General features: G+C 41.3%; 1 protein-coding gene and 1 long non-coding RNA gene across 2 annotated transcripts in view; one reads left to right on the forward strand and one right to left on the reverse strand.

Annotated features, from left to right (window-relative positions):
- Positions 1-10,837, reverse strand: part of LOC111580027 (uncharacterized) — a 55,485-nt gene extending 44,648 nt beyond the window's left edge. Inside the window, exons 1-2 of the long non-coding RNA XR_002747142.3 lie at positions 8,810-10,837; positions 8,621-8,704 (exon numbers count right to left, since the gene is read on the reverse strand). This is a non-coding gene — a long non-coding RNA (uncharacterized LOC111580027). The remainder of the gene's footprint in view (positions 1-8,620; positions 8,705-8,809) is intronic.
- Positions 10,838-11,051: 214 nt separating this feature from the next.
- sall3a (spalt-like transcription factor 3a) overlaps positions 11,052-15,842 on the forward strand; it is a 15,899-nt gene continuing 11,108 nt past the window's right edge. Inside the window, exon 1 of the mRNA XM_023264764.3 lies at positions 11,052-12,502. Coding sequence (XP_023120532.1) covers positions 12,421-12,502 — 82 coding nt within the window. The 5' untranslated portion in view covers positions 11,052-12,420. The remainder of the gene's footprint in view (positions 12,503-15,842) is intronic.

Here is a 15,842-nt window from a genome sequence, read left to right on the forward strand (position 1 = left end):
AACATTCTCACCACAGATGTCTTCGAGACATGGTAAGTGCAACAAAGCAGCGTGCTGTAGCAGACACTAAAGGTAGTTTGATGTATTTATGTGACTATTTTCTGTTCACTTATTAGAAGTTTAATATTTAAGAAAGACATTTTGTTTTGACAGTTATTTCACTTAGTTGCACTTTATTATGCACTTTGATGTCAGCTTTATTTCGTTTCAAAGGGATAGTAACTATCACTGTGCCTACTGTTTATTTTTTTGATTATATGCACTGAAGATGTGACTGTCTCAGATGAGACCAAATATAGACAGGGACAAACTCTGTTTTTTGTTATTTCAAAAGAAGAAAAATGTCTCAAGTTCTGAAAAGTTACTGTTAAGCAAGTTACTTTTTAATGCACTTTGAGATGTGACCAAAACAAAAGATGGTGTTTCTAATCGGCACTTAGTTTTTATGTTCATATGCACCTTAACCTGTGCTTATATTTACCTATCAAAATGTGTTGAAGTTGTGTGTTTGAAATGTAAAATTTAAAGAAGCAGTATTTCAGCACAGGTTTAGTTTAAGTACTGCTCTTCTATTATGTTTATGTCCTTTGGGATGTGGCAGTACGTTAATAAACATCAAGTGTGTTTGTTATCTTATCTGTTTGTGTTTATTTTAAATGGTTAACTTTGCTCAGTGTCTGCTAAAAACGTCCGACCCAGCTCATGTTCTTAGTCTGAAAATCCGGCCCCAGTGAATTTTTAATTGAATAGCCCTGTCGTATGCTGTAAAAAAAAAAAAAAAAACTAACAAATCGGTTCTTCTCGTTGCAACTGAACTGCAAACTGTGCTCACACAGAGCAGATAGGAGACAAGCATAGAAACAAATTAGACGGACTGAGAGGAAAATAAAACACACTTGAGCAATAAAATAAATACAGCATGACTCAAAAACGATACGAGAAGATAGATCATGGAAAGATACATTCAGCACAGTGAAATTTCTTTCTAGAATTCATGTGCAGAGTGGGAAAAAAAGCCTAGTGTACTGAAGTTGTGAAGTAATAAAATATTTGTAGTATGTAGAGTCACATTTTATTTCCTGTACTGGCATTACCAGGGGGAACTTGGAAAAATGTTCTACAAGTCAGTTTGTTGAATGGATAACAAGTGGAATTTAACTTTAGATTTTTTATTTTTTTTTTTTAAACTTTATTACAATTTACGGCTTTGTAATTTTGTTTTATTGCATGAAAGACATTTGTGAGTTTTTACTACTTGTAGTTGTGGTTGTGCTGTTTCAATAGAGGTGCAGGACTTTATATTGCATAAAAAAAAAATGAGCCAATAATGAGCAAAAATATAACAGGAGCAAAAATTGTCCAGAAACGAACTGGAGTAGTGAGGGTTAAAGAACACCAAATCCTTCACAAGCCCTGCGCTAAGCTAATGTTACCGAACCACTAACTGAACAAGTCTACCAAAAGAAATGACATTAACTGAATAATGGAGTGTTACCAGGAATTTGTGACTAAAAAAAATACTAACTTATAAATTCTAAAACTTTAGACAGCTTAGCCTGCCTTAATCATTTGTAAGTTGGTATATTTAAAGGTCCACTACGTTCACAAGCTATTCGCTAATTTTCTTCGTTAGTTCTTTATTGTCGGCCGGAAAAATTTTACAGAATTTTTTTTTGCTAAAAACAAACTCAACTTTTCGAATCTGGCCTGATTAGAGCAGTGACACTCAGCTAAAACTGTAAAGTCATGTCTTGGAAAAGACAACGTAAAGATGCTGAAATGCTACAGAGAGCTTAAAGGCCCAGTCAGTGACAATTTTCCATGAGTTTTATTTTTTGCTACTAGTGACACCTCTAATACATAAAAAAAAAATAATCTAAACATATTCAAGAGTGATGCTTTATTTATTTGATTTGACTATATATAATGGACAAATATTTCAACCTTGACAACTAGTGGACTCATTTTGACACCAGAGATATTGCTAATGCTAGTGTCCCTCAAAATTAGGACCATAAATCTTCATGAAAATTAGTTTGTTGCTGCTTTTCTGCCCCTGGACTTTTTTTTTCAGTCTTCCTATTCACATCTGTCGCTGAAGCAAACCAGAACTGCCTGTTTTCTGTTGCCCTGTTAACCAACACAATGCAGACGGTGCTGCTGACATCTTTATAGAAATGTTGATGATGCTTATAATGTCTCACATTTAGGGCTGTGATTTAACGGCACACAGTCAGTGGTTTGTTAATGTTACCTTGCCTCTAACAGCTCATGCACCCACACTGTTACAAATGTGTATGACCACACATACACTAATTGAATTACAGTAATTCGGGCAGCAGCTGACTCACTCTGCACACCCCATGCCAGCCCCCACACCGGGCCCCCTTGGCACCTAACATGTCCACCTAACAGTAAGAAGGGATTAATAGGGATTGGCCAATCCAGTCCAGTCTCATGGTGTGTGAGCTTTATCACAGAGCTAAGCTGATATTCCAGCTCAACACTGATAACTGCAATTTGATGGTTGTCCTGTGTTATGCAGGGAAATATTCCATTTGCACTGTCACGTCTTCTATACACATTGCGAAACATGGTTGGGACACTTGCTCTGTTACTGTAAGTGGCATCTCTATTTGGATAATAGATAAAGATGTATTAGATATTTCAGGTGAGGCCACCCCGGCTGCTTAAACTGACCTCCACTGTATGTCTTCCTGTGTGTGCCAATGTGACAGTGGATGTGTGTGTGTCAGGGATCAGCTTAAAAGAAACACCAACCACTCAGGCCGTCCTGCTATGGCCTAATATCCTGTTGACCCGGGTAAGACAGCAGACAGCCTTGAGACACTTAAATCCAGCCATAACCCAGAGCAACACGCACATGTCCTGTAAGCTCACTTCACAGTTTGACTTGCCCAAGGACCAGGGGCCACCACGGCCTTCAGCCAAAAGCCTGAGCAGCCCTTCTGTCTCCTCTCCAAATGCTGTGTAAGCTGCAACATAATACTAATGTACAAACCACTGAAGCGCCACTTCACATCACGTATTATTTACTCCCTTTTTGCTAATCTCCACACTGATTTACTACAAATTACTTTAAGCATTTTCTATCTTAATAAAGCAGAAAGTCTAGAAAGACACAAGTCAACAGATTACAAGTCAAATGCACAAGTTAGAAGGAGGATTAACACCGAATCCTATTTATCAATGTGTCTTATGAATCTAGTATTAGACATGCAGATCCTGATGGTCAAACTCTGCCCTTCTCTTTCTATATTTGTCGAATTTAATCTCTTTATAAAGCAGAAGGATTCCAATTACAAATGCCCCAAGAGCCAATCCAATTGAAAAACAGTTGGCAGTCCTGTGTTTAACACTTAAAACCTTAAGAAAAGATTACAGACGGGCCATCGCGTGCATATTGGAGACGCAAAGACCTTAAATGCATCACTCTGAAACTATTTGCCTAAGTGTTTCTGTGAGAGTTGCACAACAGCCAATTAAACGGCGGTCGTTACTGTATGCTGCAGAGTAGTTGGAGGAAGCGGCTGTTAAACCGCTTCAAGCCAGTGCGTGTAAGAAATCTGTAGCCGTGCAGGAGTATGAAGATTAGGATTACTGCATTTTGTGTTGAGAAAAACGGTCTGAACAAAGCGTTGTGTTGCACTGTCAAATAAATTGAACGCGCTTTTTAAAAGATACACGTATTTCAAAACTTCTCGATAGGATCGATGTGAGCTTCCTTTGCTGTTGTATCTTTCACTTGTAATCCAGCACATGATGTTAGTCTGTGATCTTGTGCATGCACAGTTTGCAGCAGGTGCTTTTGAGGCTTAGCTCGGTCCCACCAAGCATGATCGATGAGTATGTTTCCATGTAAACACACGTATCCATACCTCCCCAATGCAACACACACACACACACACACACACACACACACACACAAAGCTTGATTTTGAAGGGTCCTTAATCACAACTAAAGCAATTGACTGATCAATGACAGATATGAGGAACAACTGTGGAATGCTAACAGGCCCCGCGTTCGCTTTTATCAGTTTCTTTATTTTATCAAAGATTATATTTCTCTTGGTGTTAAGAGGCTCCAAGCTCCGTCGAAGTATTAATTAAAATCTAAATACTAAATATTGATTGATACGTTATCAGGGCATAGCAGTTGGTCTGCAGGCTATTGATCCAGCCTGTGATTTATTATCATATTTAAGAAAAATCATTTTGCGTGATTATACGAGGTAATGGATTTTTAGCGAGGGGTGTAATTCTTTTTTTCTTTTCTTTTTTGTATCACATTTGTTATGTGGAAGGAGGAGCAGATTTCTCAATTGCATTCGGAGATCACTGATATCCTTGGCGCTGCATCCCCCCCTCCCTTCAAAGCTCCCCCCTCTCAACCCTGCCTGGCCTGTGAGGGACTAAAGCTTGTGTAAGAGAACGATCCCCCGCTCTTGTCATTGGGAATAATGGGTATTGGGATTACCTCTTTAATCACAACAAAGATTAACAGATGGTATGAGAACAGTTATTAGCAAACATCTTGCACTCATCAAATCAATAAGATGATTTGTAATCAGGCTGTCGGTGCGAGTGAAAAGGGAGCCGGAGCCGTTCCCAGTGAAAGATCCTGGCAATCAGAGGCTACTGTGTAGCAATTACCTCTCCACAAAATAGGTGCTCTTCCTCCACTGGCTGGCAGTCCTCCAAAACACACGGCAGACTGATAGCAACATAGGGCATTAACACGGCAAAACACAAAACGCTGCATGGGTAACCTTGTATTTGATCAGGTGTTATGTTGCTCCGTGATTTCATTTCACTTTGTGTCTTTTAATTTGGGGGATCTGGCCTTGTACTTGAGGGGAAAAATCTAAATGTTTACACATGCTGTCTCTCACTACAAAAGACCGTATAGCTCATTAGCGGGTTACCATAAATAAGTCAGCCTGCGGACAAAGACGGAAGACTATAGAAACTGTACAGTGAAGGCTTCCCTGTGCAAATATTTCTCCCTGGAGACAGAGACGCTGGGAGAAAGTGAAAGGCTGAAGGTCTGTTGACATATCAGTGCATCCAGCACTGCAAAGGCAGGAACGTAAAATCTTCCAAAGAGCAGTCGAGACGAGCGCACGAAATTTCAAATGGAGTCTTTTCTGTGTTTTTAAGTAACAGTCAATGCAGGTATCTGTGAGAATGTGGTTAGTATTTATTATACTATTGCATTATGCATTATGGTATTTTATATATAAACATAATATCATGAACAAACTCATCATCTACTTTCCTACCAGTTCCTTAAACAAAACGAAACTTTAATTGCTGCTTTTAAAGCTTGTAAGCCTTTTGCAATCAACCTCACCTTGTTCATATTGTTTGCCTCTTTGTAGTGTGAACATCTAAGTCAAACTGAAGCCATAGAAGATAGCGTGGACTGAATAGAAGAAGTCGTTTCAGAAGCAAAAACACACAAACACACACTTCTGACCCTGAGCAGGATGTTACATTCTGTTAAAACTGACTGGCTTGAAATATTTTGGGAACCTTGCAAATTCTGTCTTTTGTCTCATTTTGGATTCATGCTCACATGTTTGCACAGGCGTTCACCTAGACACACACACTCGCAGCTCTAACTGCAAATTAATCACAACAGAAGACACACTATGGTAACAGCAAACCTCATACATTTACCAATATGGCAAATTGCAATACCGTTGAATTGTAATGCAACAACCTACGTATGCAGGTCCCCACGAAACACACACCTCTGCACTGTAAGACAGTGTAGATATGCACTTACCAGGATTAAGCAAGGCAAATGGTGCCAAAACAATGACAGTATGAAGTAACTGATGCTGTTTAAAAATTCAGAGGCCTCTATTGAACAGACAATGTGGCACACATATCACTGGGCCACAGATCCCGGCAGCCCAATGGTCTGGCTGCTGGCTGCTCTCATGCACATGCGACGTCTCTCCCATTCTTACCCCCCCACCGCCACCACCTCCACCTCCACCCTTTCCAGCAACACATTAGGAGCGCTACACCTCCATGCGAATACAGTTAAACTGGCAGCGAAGATCACACTGCAGCTGTAAACTTAAAATTGCTGTTAAGCTCATTGGACCTGGTTTAATTACGAAGACGTATAATAAAACACACAGAGACATATACACAAATAGAAACTTACAATCACATAACTGCACACAGAGAGGCAGCCCTCCTCTCACACGCACACACACACACACACACACACACACACACACACACACACACACACAGTCACTTGTCGAGTGGCTAATATCTTTCCAAGGTCAAACCTGACAAGGAATTCCAATGAGATTAAGTGTCATCAGTGCGGCTTTAGCCCTTTTCTGCTCATTGTTCTTGGAAATGGCATTAGAGCCACAGATGACCAAGGCCTTGGAGCAGTAAAACCCTCTTCCCTTCCTGTGTGGTGGGCCAAGTGGATACACGAGATATGTGATACCATTGAAAACTTCAAAGTGCAAGTGCGTATATCTATATCTAAACCAATATATCCGTCTGCAGGTATTGCACTTTCACACATTTCAAACTGTGGCAGGATTATATTTAATTTTGTCTTTTATCATGATAATAATAAAATCCTGAGTTTTTCATCCTGTATTTCAATTCTTTTAAGAGCTGCCAGTACTGAAACTATTTTAGTGTTTTCAGATTCAATTTGGAGTTTTACGGTCCCACCAAAAGCAATATTCTGGGCTATAAAACAAATCACAGAAGTCTCAGTTTTGATGTACTCTATTCAGTAAATATGCTTCTTTCCACACTTAGTTTGCTTTAACGAGCTGCACGCATATCTCCACATATTCTCACGAGGCAGCGTCTCCGTCTGGCAGATAACCTGAGTGTGTTTTTGTTTGTGGATCACTTGGAGCGAAGCGGCAGCCTCGTCAGCGTGTCAGACACTGTTTGGTTCGCTGCCGTTCACACTGAATTTGACACATAGTCCTTTGGTGGCAGCAATGAGCGTTTTGTCATCTCCTCTCAAGTGCCAACTCGATGTCCAATTACGCCCCAGCTACTAATTTAATTACAGTAGCAGAAGAAATGGCTTGATTCAATTCATTTCAATTAAGCCAGATTGGGACAGTCAGATCAAATTTTACTCATCTCAGGTACGAGCCGCCTGTCACATTTTATCTCAGCTCGGCCTCAACTGAAGCAAGATAAGCAGGTCCTGATATGATAACTAAAAAATGATGGGTTCACTCAGACAGATTCAAAAGCCTCCTGATGTCTGATCAAAGTGATTAAAACACTCTGTTTTCAGATGAGCATCACAGTCAGTTGCTACTTAGTACAGTCCCAGCTACAATAGTCATTACTTATGCATGATGTCCACAATTATGTATCAAATTGTGTGTGTGTGTGTGTTTTACATATCCACCGAATGGATGTGAGTTACACAGCAAAGCTAGGCAACATGACATAAAAGAAAATATCTCTCTTGTGTCATGTCATTCGGACAGGCAATAGTGTTGTAAAGTGTGTAATAATACTACACACAGTTACTTCCTCACCGCGTCCTTTAACAAATCCTAGGAAAAAGACCCCAAATAAAATACACGCCCCAATGATATTCATAAAAACAAGTCTGGTGATCTTATTCTACATTTAAAGACAATTAATCCTTAAATCAAAGGTTACTAGAAGAATATGCTGTTGCATCATAATGACAGACTACACAGGATGAAGGGGAAAAGCTGTGCAATTAAAGCTACTACATAAACCTAATGCACTACCCCTACAAGTTGCACGTCAGCGTAATTTTTATACATCTATAGGGACCTTATTTTACATTTGAAAATGCTATGACTAGAACAAGTTGTTAAAAGACTATAGAAAAATAGATATATAAACAGATATCAAAGTGTAGTGTAACTACAAAAAGTTTAAAAGTACTGATACACTTTTAATATCACTTAAAGCATCATAATAATAATAATCATTAAATATTCCTGCTGAGATTATTATTAATGAGGTCACTAAAACTAAATATTTATGTTTATTGGTAAGAACCAAAAATGTTCTAATATTATGGGATGAATCATGAGATAATCACATTGTGTCAGTTTACTATGCTCATTATTGATATTAATATACAGTAAGAAACTATAGATTATTATTAAGGTCACAAAAAAGATGCCACTAAAATAAAATAAAATGAAGAGACACTGGTGTGATTTGTCTTCAGAGACACTATTATAAAGGTGAGCCACGAGCAGGAAAAAAAAAGATGCATCTGCTCTCTGATTGGTGCAGATGCAGCCTCAGGAGTGTGCCATAGGCTGCCATAGGCTGCTACAGTAGCCTGCGGTGCGTGGAAATGCGTCTTGGCACCAGTTGCGGCGGCGCAAAGGCGTCTGATTGGACACTGACGCACGGGACGATTTTTTTCTTTCGAATTCAAGCTGCGCAACTTTCGCGGTCTAATCACATGCGTTTCAATCCACACATTAAATATCATACCGCATTTAAAGACAGCTAAGATAACACTATTCTGATAGCACAATGATACAGAGGAACACAAGAGTCATAAATTCCAACTCCGGGCGTCATTTACCTCTTGGTGTTTTCCTCCCGGTGGTCCGGCCTTCCGTCACGGTATCCGCAATGAAAGACAGACAGACTCACGGCAGACTGCAGGCTGAGAGAGGAGAGGAGAGGAGAGGAGTTGTAACAGAAGTCTGCCGATGCACTTTATGATGCAGAGAGGGCCAGAGCATAGGAGCCAAGTAGCCTTTTTTCTTACCTTGCGACACGGATCCAGAGGGGGTGAAATGGGGAAAAAAAAAAAAAAAAGAAAGAAAGAAAGAAAGAACAAACGGTTGTTTGGGTGATTACACGTTTTCTCCTCTCCCTCCTCTGCCACCCCTCCTTCTCACCACCACCACCACCGCCACCCCCACGCCACACCACCACCTCCTCGCCTCCTCCACCAGCACCGCTCTCCCCTCTCTCGGTGAATGGAGAGAGTGGCCCCGTTGTTACAACCCTCTATGGGGCTCCAGCTATGCAGCAAGGAAAGAAAAAAAACAGCCCGATGCGTAAAGGTTAAAGGATGAGTCACATCCATGTATCCGCAGCATCATAAAACACACGTGCGTAATTTTATTTTATTTTTTTTTAACTTTTCCACTGCAGTCAATTATAGAGCAATTAATGACCCATAGGGTACAGACATATCCTATAAAACTATAGGATTAAGGGGGCAGAATTTCACATGATGTAAAACCTAAAATCAGACAGAAAAGCTTTCTATGTGGGAAATATTTCACACCAAATGAATTACTTCCACAAAAGCTTTCTTTCTGTGCATGTGTGCGTGTGTGCGCGTGTGTAGTCTATACCGGATTAAATGGCACCTCGTCTTAAATGGCACCTCGCCTCGTTTCCCCTTTCCTTTCATCATCAGCAAAATAAAGATTAGGCCTACAGAGGAGATTGTGCAGTCTCGCCTTTAGAGGCGCAAGGGATCTTCATTCCTCCCGCCTTTGTGATGATATTGATGATGATGATGGCCAAGTGGACAGTTTGATTTTTGTGTGGCGAGCTAGTTATAAAGAATCAATATTATATCAAGGGGGTAACTTTGGTGATAAAGGACTTCAGCCACTGTGGCTATTCATCATAAGTCTGTAGCAAGCAGATAGGTCAAAAGAAATTATATTGCTCTAAAGAGTGTGTCTTCTTATCTCTCAGTACCAGGGGGAGTGGAGGACACGCCGATCGATACAGTAGCTGCCGTATACTCCTTGCAATTATCAATAGCTGATTTTGTCTTCCTGGGGGCTGCATCTATTAATACCAGATAATAACAGCCTTTTGGACATAACTTCAAAAGGAGGGGGATGATGGAAGGAGAAGGAGAGGGAGAAGAAAGCAGAAAGTTTGCTCACAGGACGACCTTGTTGTCAACAGATTTGTCTCTCATATGAGGCGGACGCAGGGGAATAGACAAGTCAAACAGACAAGGGGGAGGGGGCGGGGGGATGGAGAGGGTAAGGGGGGAGAGAAGGGGGGGGAGCTCTATCTGAGCTCTCTCCCCCCCTTTAAACTGAAAAGGATCCATCAATACAGTAAAATGGTTTGGGGTTTATTCAGAAATACGCTGGTTTTACGCGTGATGATGGACATTTTCTAAACCATTTTACAATCAGCAATAATTCTGGAATATTGAAATGAATTAATGATTTAGTCTGCAAAATTACCAGGATGGTAAAATTCAATCAGGTTCCTTGTGCAAATCATGTTCATTCAGTTTAAAAAAAGGAATATGCGGGCTTCTTATTTGCCCTATTTACATGCCACTCGGCGTCTCACAGCCTAATCCTCTGAATCCTTTTCCCACCATACCATGCGTCCGGACATTTTAATGCAAATAACAATTTGCAAAGTAAAGGGTTAAAGTGTTTGTTCAGTACCACAGTGAGCTGCTACCAAAGCACAACAATGTCTCCCCTTTTTAATTCTTTTAAATTTGTGCGTAAAAATGGCAAATAATCGTCTTTCAAAACCTAGTATGATGTGCCAAACAGGCCATACACTCACACATGTCGCTTTGAAATACTTTTTATCCATAATTTTTTTTTCTACAATAATTCACTATGATTACTGACTGTACAGGACAAACTACATCCCCGGTGGCTCGCCGCCGTGCGTAAAAGGTTCATAAAGTAGAAATAAAGTTAAAATACAGGCGGCGTGTTGTGATGGAAAGCCTACCGTGGAACCACAAAATCGCCGATCTCATAAAAAGAAAAACACTCTGCGAGATTAATATGACAGCCTATCCGTTACAGGCGGCGACCGAGAGCTGGGAGATATTATATGATGGGAGGTCAAATCTGGGTGTTCACACTGGAGTCTGAGGACGATCCACTGAACAGTAACGTGGTGGTACATCCTAGTGGTGGCTGAAAGCAATGGGCTGAACCCCTGCTTGGGGGTTGACTCTCACACGCAGCGCAGTCCCCCACACGCACAGAGAGAGAGAGCCATGTCCGACAACGAGAGACCGACGCTGCGAGTGACTTGCCAGAAGATAACTTCAAAGTTGGCTCCGATGTGAGCCCCGCAAGCCGACAGAAGGGAGACACACCGAGTTGAAGCTTTCGTTTGGGAAACAAGCGGCGTTGGCGTATTTGGTCACCAGATATCCAGAAAAGCCACTTTTTTTGGAGAGCGCACCGACGCCAGGGCGCAACCGGGGAGCTAAAACACGGCGAGAGGAGGGAGTACGAGAGGAACTTCACCGCGATAAGAAACACTGAAGCGACGTCTCTTTTTGCCGGACAAGTGACTTTTTGATCACACTGACATTATTGTTGCAAGCGAGAGGAAGACTGTTGCTAATCGTGGCACCGCTCTCTCGGAAGACGCGCGTCAAAGTTTGGAGAGCGGAGCTGCGCCATTAGAAAAGAAAAGAAAAACGGTAACAGTTTATTGCTTTTATCAGTAACTTAACTCGTCCGGTTCACTCTCCTGCTTCCGTGCATCACACCTAACTACTTCACCAGAAAGGTGTCCATCAAGAAAAAAAAAAAAAACTTTGAAACATCTCACAGACCGCAAACGTCGCTTCCTTTGAGTCCAATTCTGAAGGAGGTGCGTGTTCAGCCTCGACACACACAAAAAAAAGAAGTTACCGAGAGAGAAAGTGCGAGAACTGAGCCAAGATCTCGGTATAGACTTGACGAGAAGACGTTTTCTGAAGTTGTGAGGTAAAAAAAAAAAAAAGTGGGATCATAAAGGTCAGAGTGATGAAGATGAGAGACATTTCATGAAGAAACGCGCCGGTGAATCCTTAGCACTTGTGCGCTTAGTGAAAGGAGGGGGGAGAAAGGAGCCTGTTGTAGACCCCCCTGGAACTGGGCATAACAAGAGATTTGGTGTGTTGTGTTGTGTTGTTGGGGGGAGGTTGGATAGTAAAGAGAAAAGAGACGGATAAAGTCTGAGAGTGAAGCGGCTAATTGCTTAGTCCGTCCCTCATTACCATATTCAATGCGCGTCCGCTGGACTCCAGCCAATCCTCCCCACCTTCACACGGTGCCATTAATCGCGAGGCATTATTCACTATCATAATTATTATACCGACATGCGCAATCCAACGCAAAGCAACAGCAGCGGCGGCAGCAGCAACAGCAACACGGGCTAATTTCAGTTTTGTGTTGTTTTTTTTTTCTTCTTGCCTTTCCCCCCCCTCTCCGCTCTCTCCTGCGCTGCCAGACTATTTGCGAACTTTTTACTGTGTTGATTCATTCGCTCTTCGCTGATGTATCTGCAAAACGCAGAGGCATCTCGGAGCGCAAACGCAGCAGCAGCATCGCCAGCACCGACGCCAGCAGCAGCAGCAGCAGCAGCATGTCCCGACGCAAGCAAGCCAAGCCGCAGCACCTCAAGTCGGACGAGGATCCCGCACTAGCCGGGGTGATCTCCGAGCACGGTGAGTGATCCCAGCAGGTCAGCTTCTCTTAGCCCACAGCTGCTCCTCACGCGAACAGCTCGTCTGCTGTTTCCCCACTTCACTCCGATTTAGAAGCAGTTTCTCCTGAAATTAAATCCCTTTATTAGTTTGGATTACTATCGGATTTGCTGTGAGATTTAGTTCCTAAATATAGATGCGACAATTTCTAATAAATCCATTTTAATAGATTCATAAGTTAAATCGACGGGGAAGCGTTTTTCTTTTCTCGGTTAGGAAGTTTTGCAGTTTGTTTTATTTCCACTCTCCCTTTAAAAACAATCAGTTTGACCTGCATCTCTTCCAGGCTGATCATATGATCGCTTCCTGGCTGACAGATGACTTTTAGGATTATGGGAACATAGAAGAGTTTGGAAGTCTTCACACTAAAAACATTCACATTACGTGTTGGAGGCCTTTTTTCAAAGGCCTGTTGCGAAATAGAACCGATTTAAGATTTTTTTTTAATGCGTTAAATTTCAAAGCGGTGTGCTTAAATACTGTTGTCAGTCTTTTCCAGTTGATTTTCGACGTGCATGCGCGCACACCGAAATACATACACATCTGTAAACACACACAAATTAACAAGTTGAAAAATATTGAGCATCCTCATCTAAAGCTGTGGAAATTCTTAATTCTGTAGATAAATAAATAAATCATATATATTTTTATTACATTAAAAAATGAAAACAGTTAAATTTAATGTTGTTTTTTAAAATTTTACCATTCGTGTCTTTTGTCCCACTGCGCCTGTCTGGCACTGCGAGGAGCAAAATGCGGAATCTGTTTCAGGTCGAAGCCTTGTTTTGTTATGGAAATGCGTTTTGTTTACCCCCTCACATAAATTTAGCACACTTGATTTGTTCCCTTTTGCTCACAATGTCGACAAGATCCGTTGACAGAGCTCGTCCTCGCCATGTGGAAGGAAAAAAAGGGGGGGATTATTTATCCTTTAGCCTGTACACAGGCTTCTGCGCAACAAAACCATCATTATAGAGCTAAAGTCAGCTCTGAAACAAGGTGAAGAACTGCAGGAATTATGGGAATAACAGGACAACTTGATGGGTATAATTTGACTTATTGAGCTTTGCAGAAATCCTCTTAAATATGACTGATACACTGTTATTAAAATCTAGTACATTTAATGTAAATAGTTCAAAAAACCACATTGGATTTATTAAGAAAAGGCATAAAAATTAATTTCAATGTTTTATATTACTTTACCACACCTCACCTCAGAATAACTAGAATTTCCTTTGACACTTACATTTTGTTAATCCTTTTAATTTCTACTGGAAAGATGTATGTCATTTTGGTTCATTTTATCCATGAAGTGCAACAAATCACTGCTGTTATTTCTACCTTTTCTCTCTTGGCCCATGTTGGCCAACGCACACATCCAGCCACAAAAACACACACACACACACACACACACACACACACACACACACACCCACCTTCCAGGGCTTCTTTAGAATAGAAATGCGTGATGTAATCTCAGGGGAGCAGCTCTCTTTGCATGGGGAAATGTTGGCGTGAGATTTTGGGAGGGGGATCACACTGATGACTCTTGGCTCTTTTGTCCAATTTGCTCTTTAGGTTTCCGTAATTTATGAGCAATTATCCACAAAGGCAAACCTTGTCACCGTTTCAGGGTTGAGATGTCATATTTTGCTCAGAGATAGGAAGCATCCATCAGGTTGCTCTCCTGTAGGATCGTGGAATGAAAAGAGGTCTTTCTTTTAATGAAGTAAAATCTCACATTTGGATGATTCGTATTTATGTGTAATTTGTTGTCAAATCTGGATTGTAATTTATGAAGCAGAAAACGCTCGAATCCACCAAGAAGGAAAAGAAGTGTGGCATTTTTTAAAAATTTGAACACTGTTTCTGGATTTTGTTCTACATTTTAACCTCTCGACGTGGCTGTTTCGCTTTAAAATAATTTTTTTTTAAAAAAACACCACATAGTGTGTGCTGTCAATGGCATTGTGTTTAAGACTGGAAGTGGCTGTGGAATGTTCTTGCCTTGTTGGAGCACTATACTGGCTCACTTGTTTTCAGGATAGATGCAGCAGTGAAACAATCCCAAGCCTTTGGCAGAGCACAGTGAGCCCATACACACTTAAATAAACCTAATAATACCATGTCTCATCCAAAGCTACCTTACACGACGAGCTACAAATGTCACACTGTCAGTATATCGTTGCAGCATGATCAGATTCTCCGCTCCCTGCTGCTGTGGTGCAGCTTGTGACGAACACTATTGATTGCTGGACTTGACAAATCGTTGCATATAATGTCGAAGGAATTCAAAAGTTCCAATCGTCAGCCGCTGCTTGATTTAGACTTCAATCCATAATTGTTTTGCTTAAGGGGTGGGAAAGGAGTGAAAGAGGAGCATTCGGGTGGTGTTCAGATTGTGCTCAAGGACATACATGGTGTGTCCGAAGCACGTTTCATGAAAATAGCCAGCAAACAAAAAAGCTTCCACCAGATCAGAGAGCGTAAATTTCACCTTGTGTGTTCAGTTGTTCCCCTAATCATTAATTTGATCTGATCTTTTTTTTTTTTTGTTTGCTTTTTTAAATGTGTCTTTTTGGCCACTGCAGCTCAGTGAGGAGTCTTTAATGTACTGCATCTCCCAAAACATGAAAACCTAAAATGAAATGCCAACAAGGCCTTGTCTGGCGATTCATCTCCCCCTCAGGCCTTCAGGACACTTGCCCCCCTGGGGGTATGGAGGGGGGGGGGTTGTGTGTTAGGATGGGGGGGGGGGGGGGGGAGGAGCAGGAGGGGGGTCTGCTTAGGAGTGCTTTTACAAAGCTTGCTGACTTAACCTTTGTCTCGCCCCGGCCAGCCAGATCCTGCCGCTAGATGTCAAGCTCCTTGTACAATTAGAACATGTGTGCCGCTGACCTTGGCAGCACAGCTTACTCGTGTCCTAGAAAGTGTGAGCAGCGTCGGGCTTTTTCACCACCACTTCCTCTGCATCCAGCGTCTCTGCAGGTGTGCATGTGGGGGAGCGGTGGTGAGCAAATTGTATATAATCACACTAAGATTTACAGGAATTTTCAAAGGTAAATTTGCTCAGTTATTATTGGACATGCGAAGGATCATTTGCACTTAGAAAAGGAGATTTTTTTCCAGTAAAATCGCTCTGTAAAGATTAGATGAAGCATCTGAGGAGACTTCTCAGAAAAGACGTGTTGGGGATGCTTTACTGAACAGTTTATATTATTGTGTGCAGACATTGTCAGCACTGTACACGATTGTTCAATGTCAAAAGCTTCTCAAACAGAGTTCAATTGTTAGGCAGAAT

The sequence above is a fragment of the Amphiprion ocellaris genome, chromosome 9 (genome assembly GCF_022539595.1).
Source record: "Amphiprion ocellaris isolate individual 3 ecotype Okinawa chromosome 9, ASM2253959v1, whole genome shotgun sequence".
In the NCBI taxonomy this organism is placed as follows: Eukaryota; Metazoa; Chordata; class Actinopteri; family Pomacentridae; genus Amphiprion; species Amphiprion ocellaris.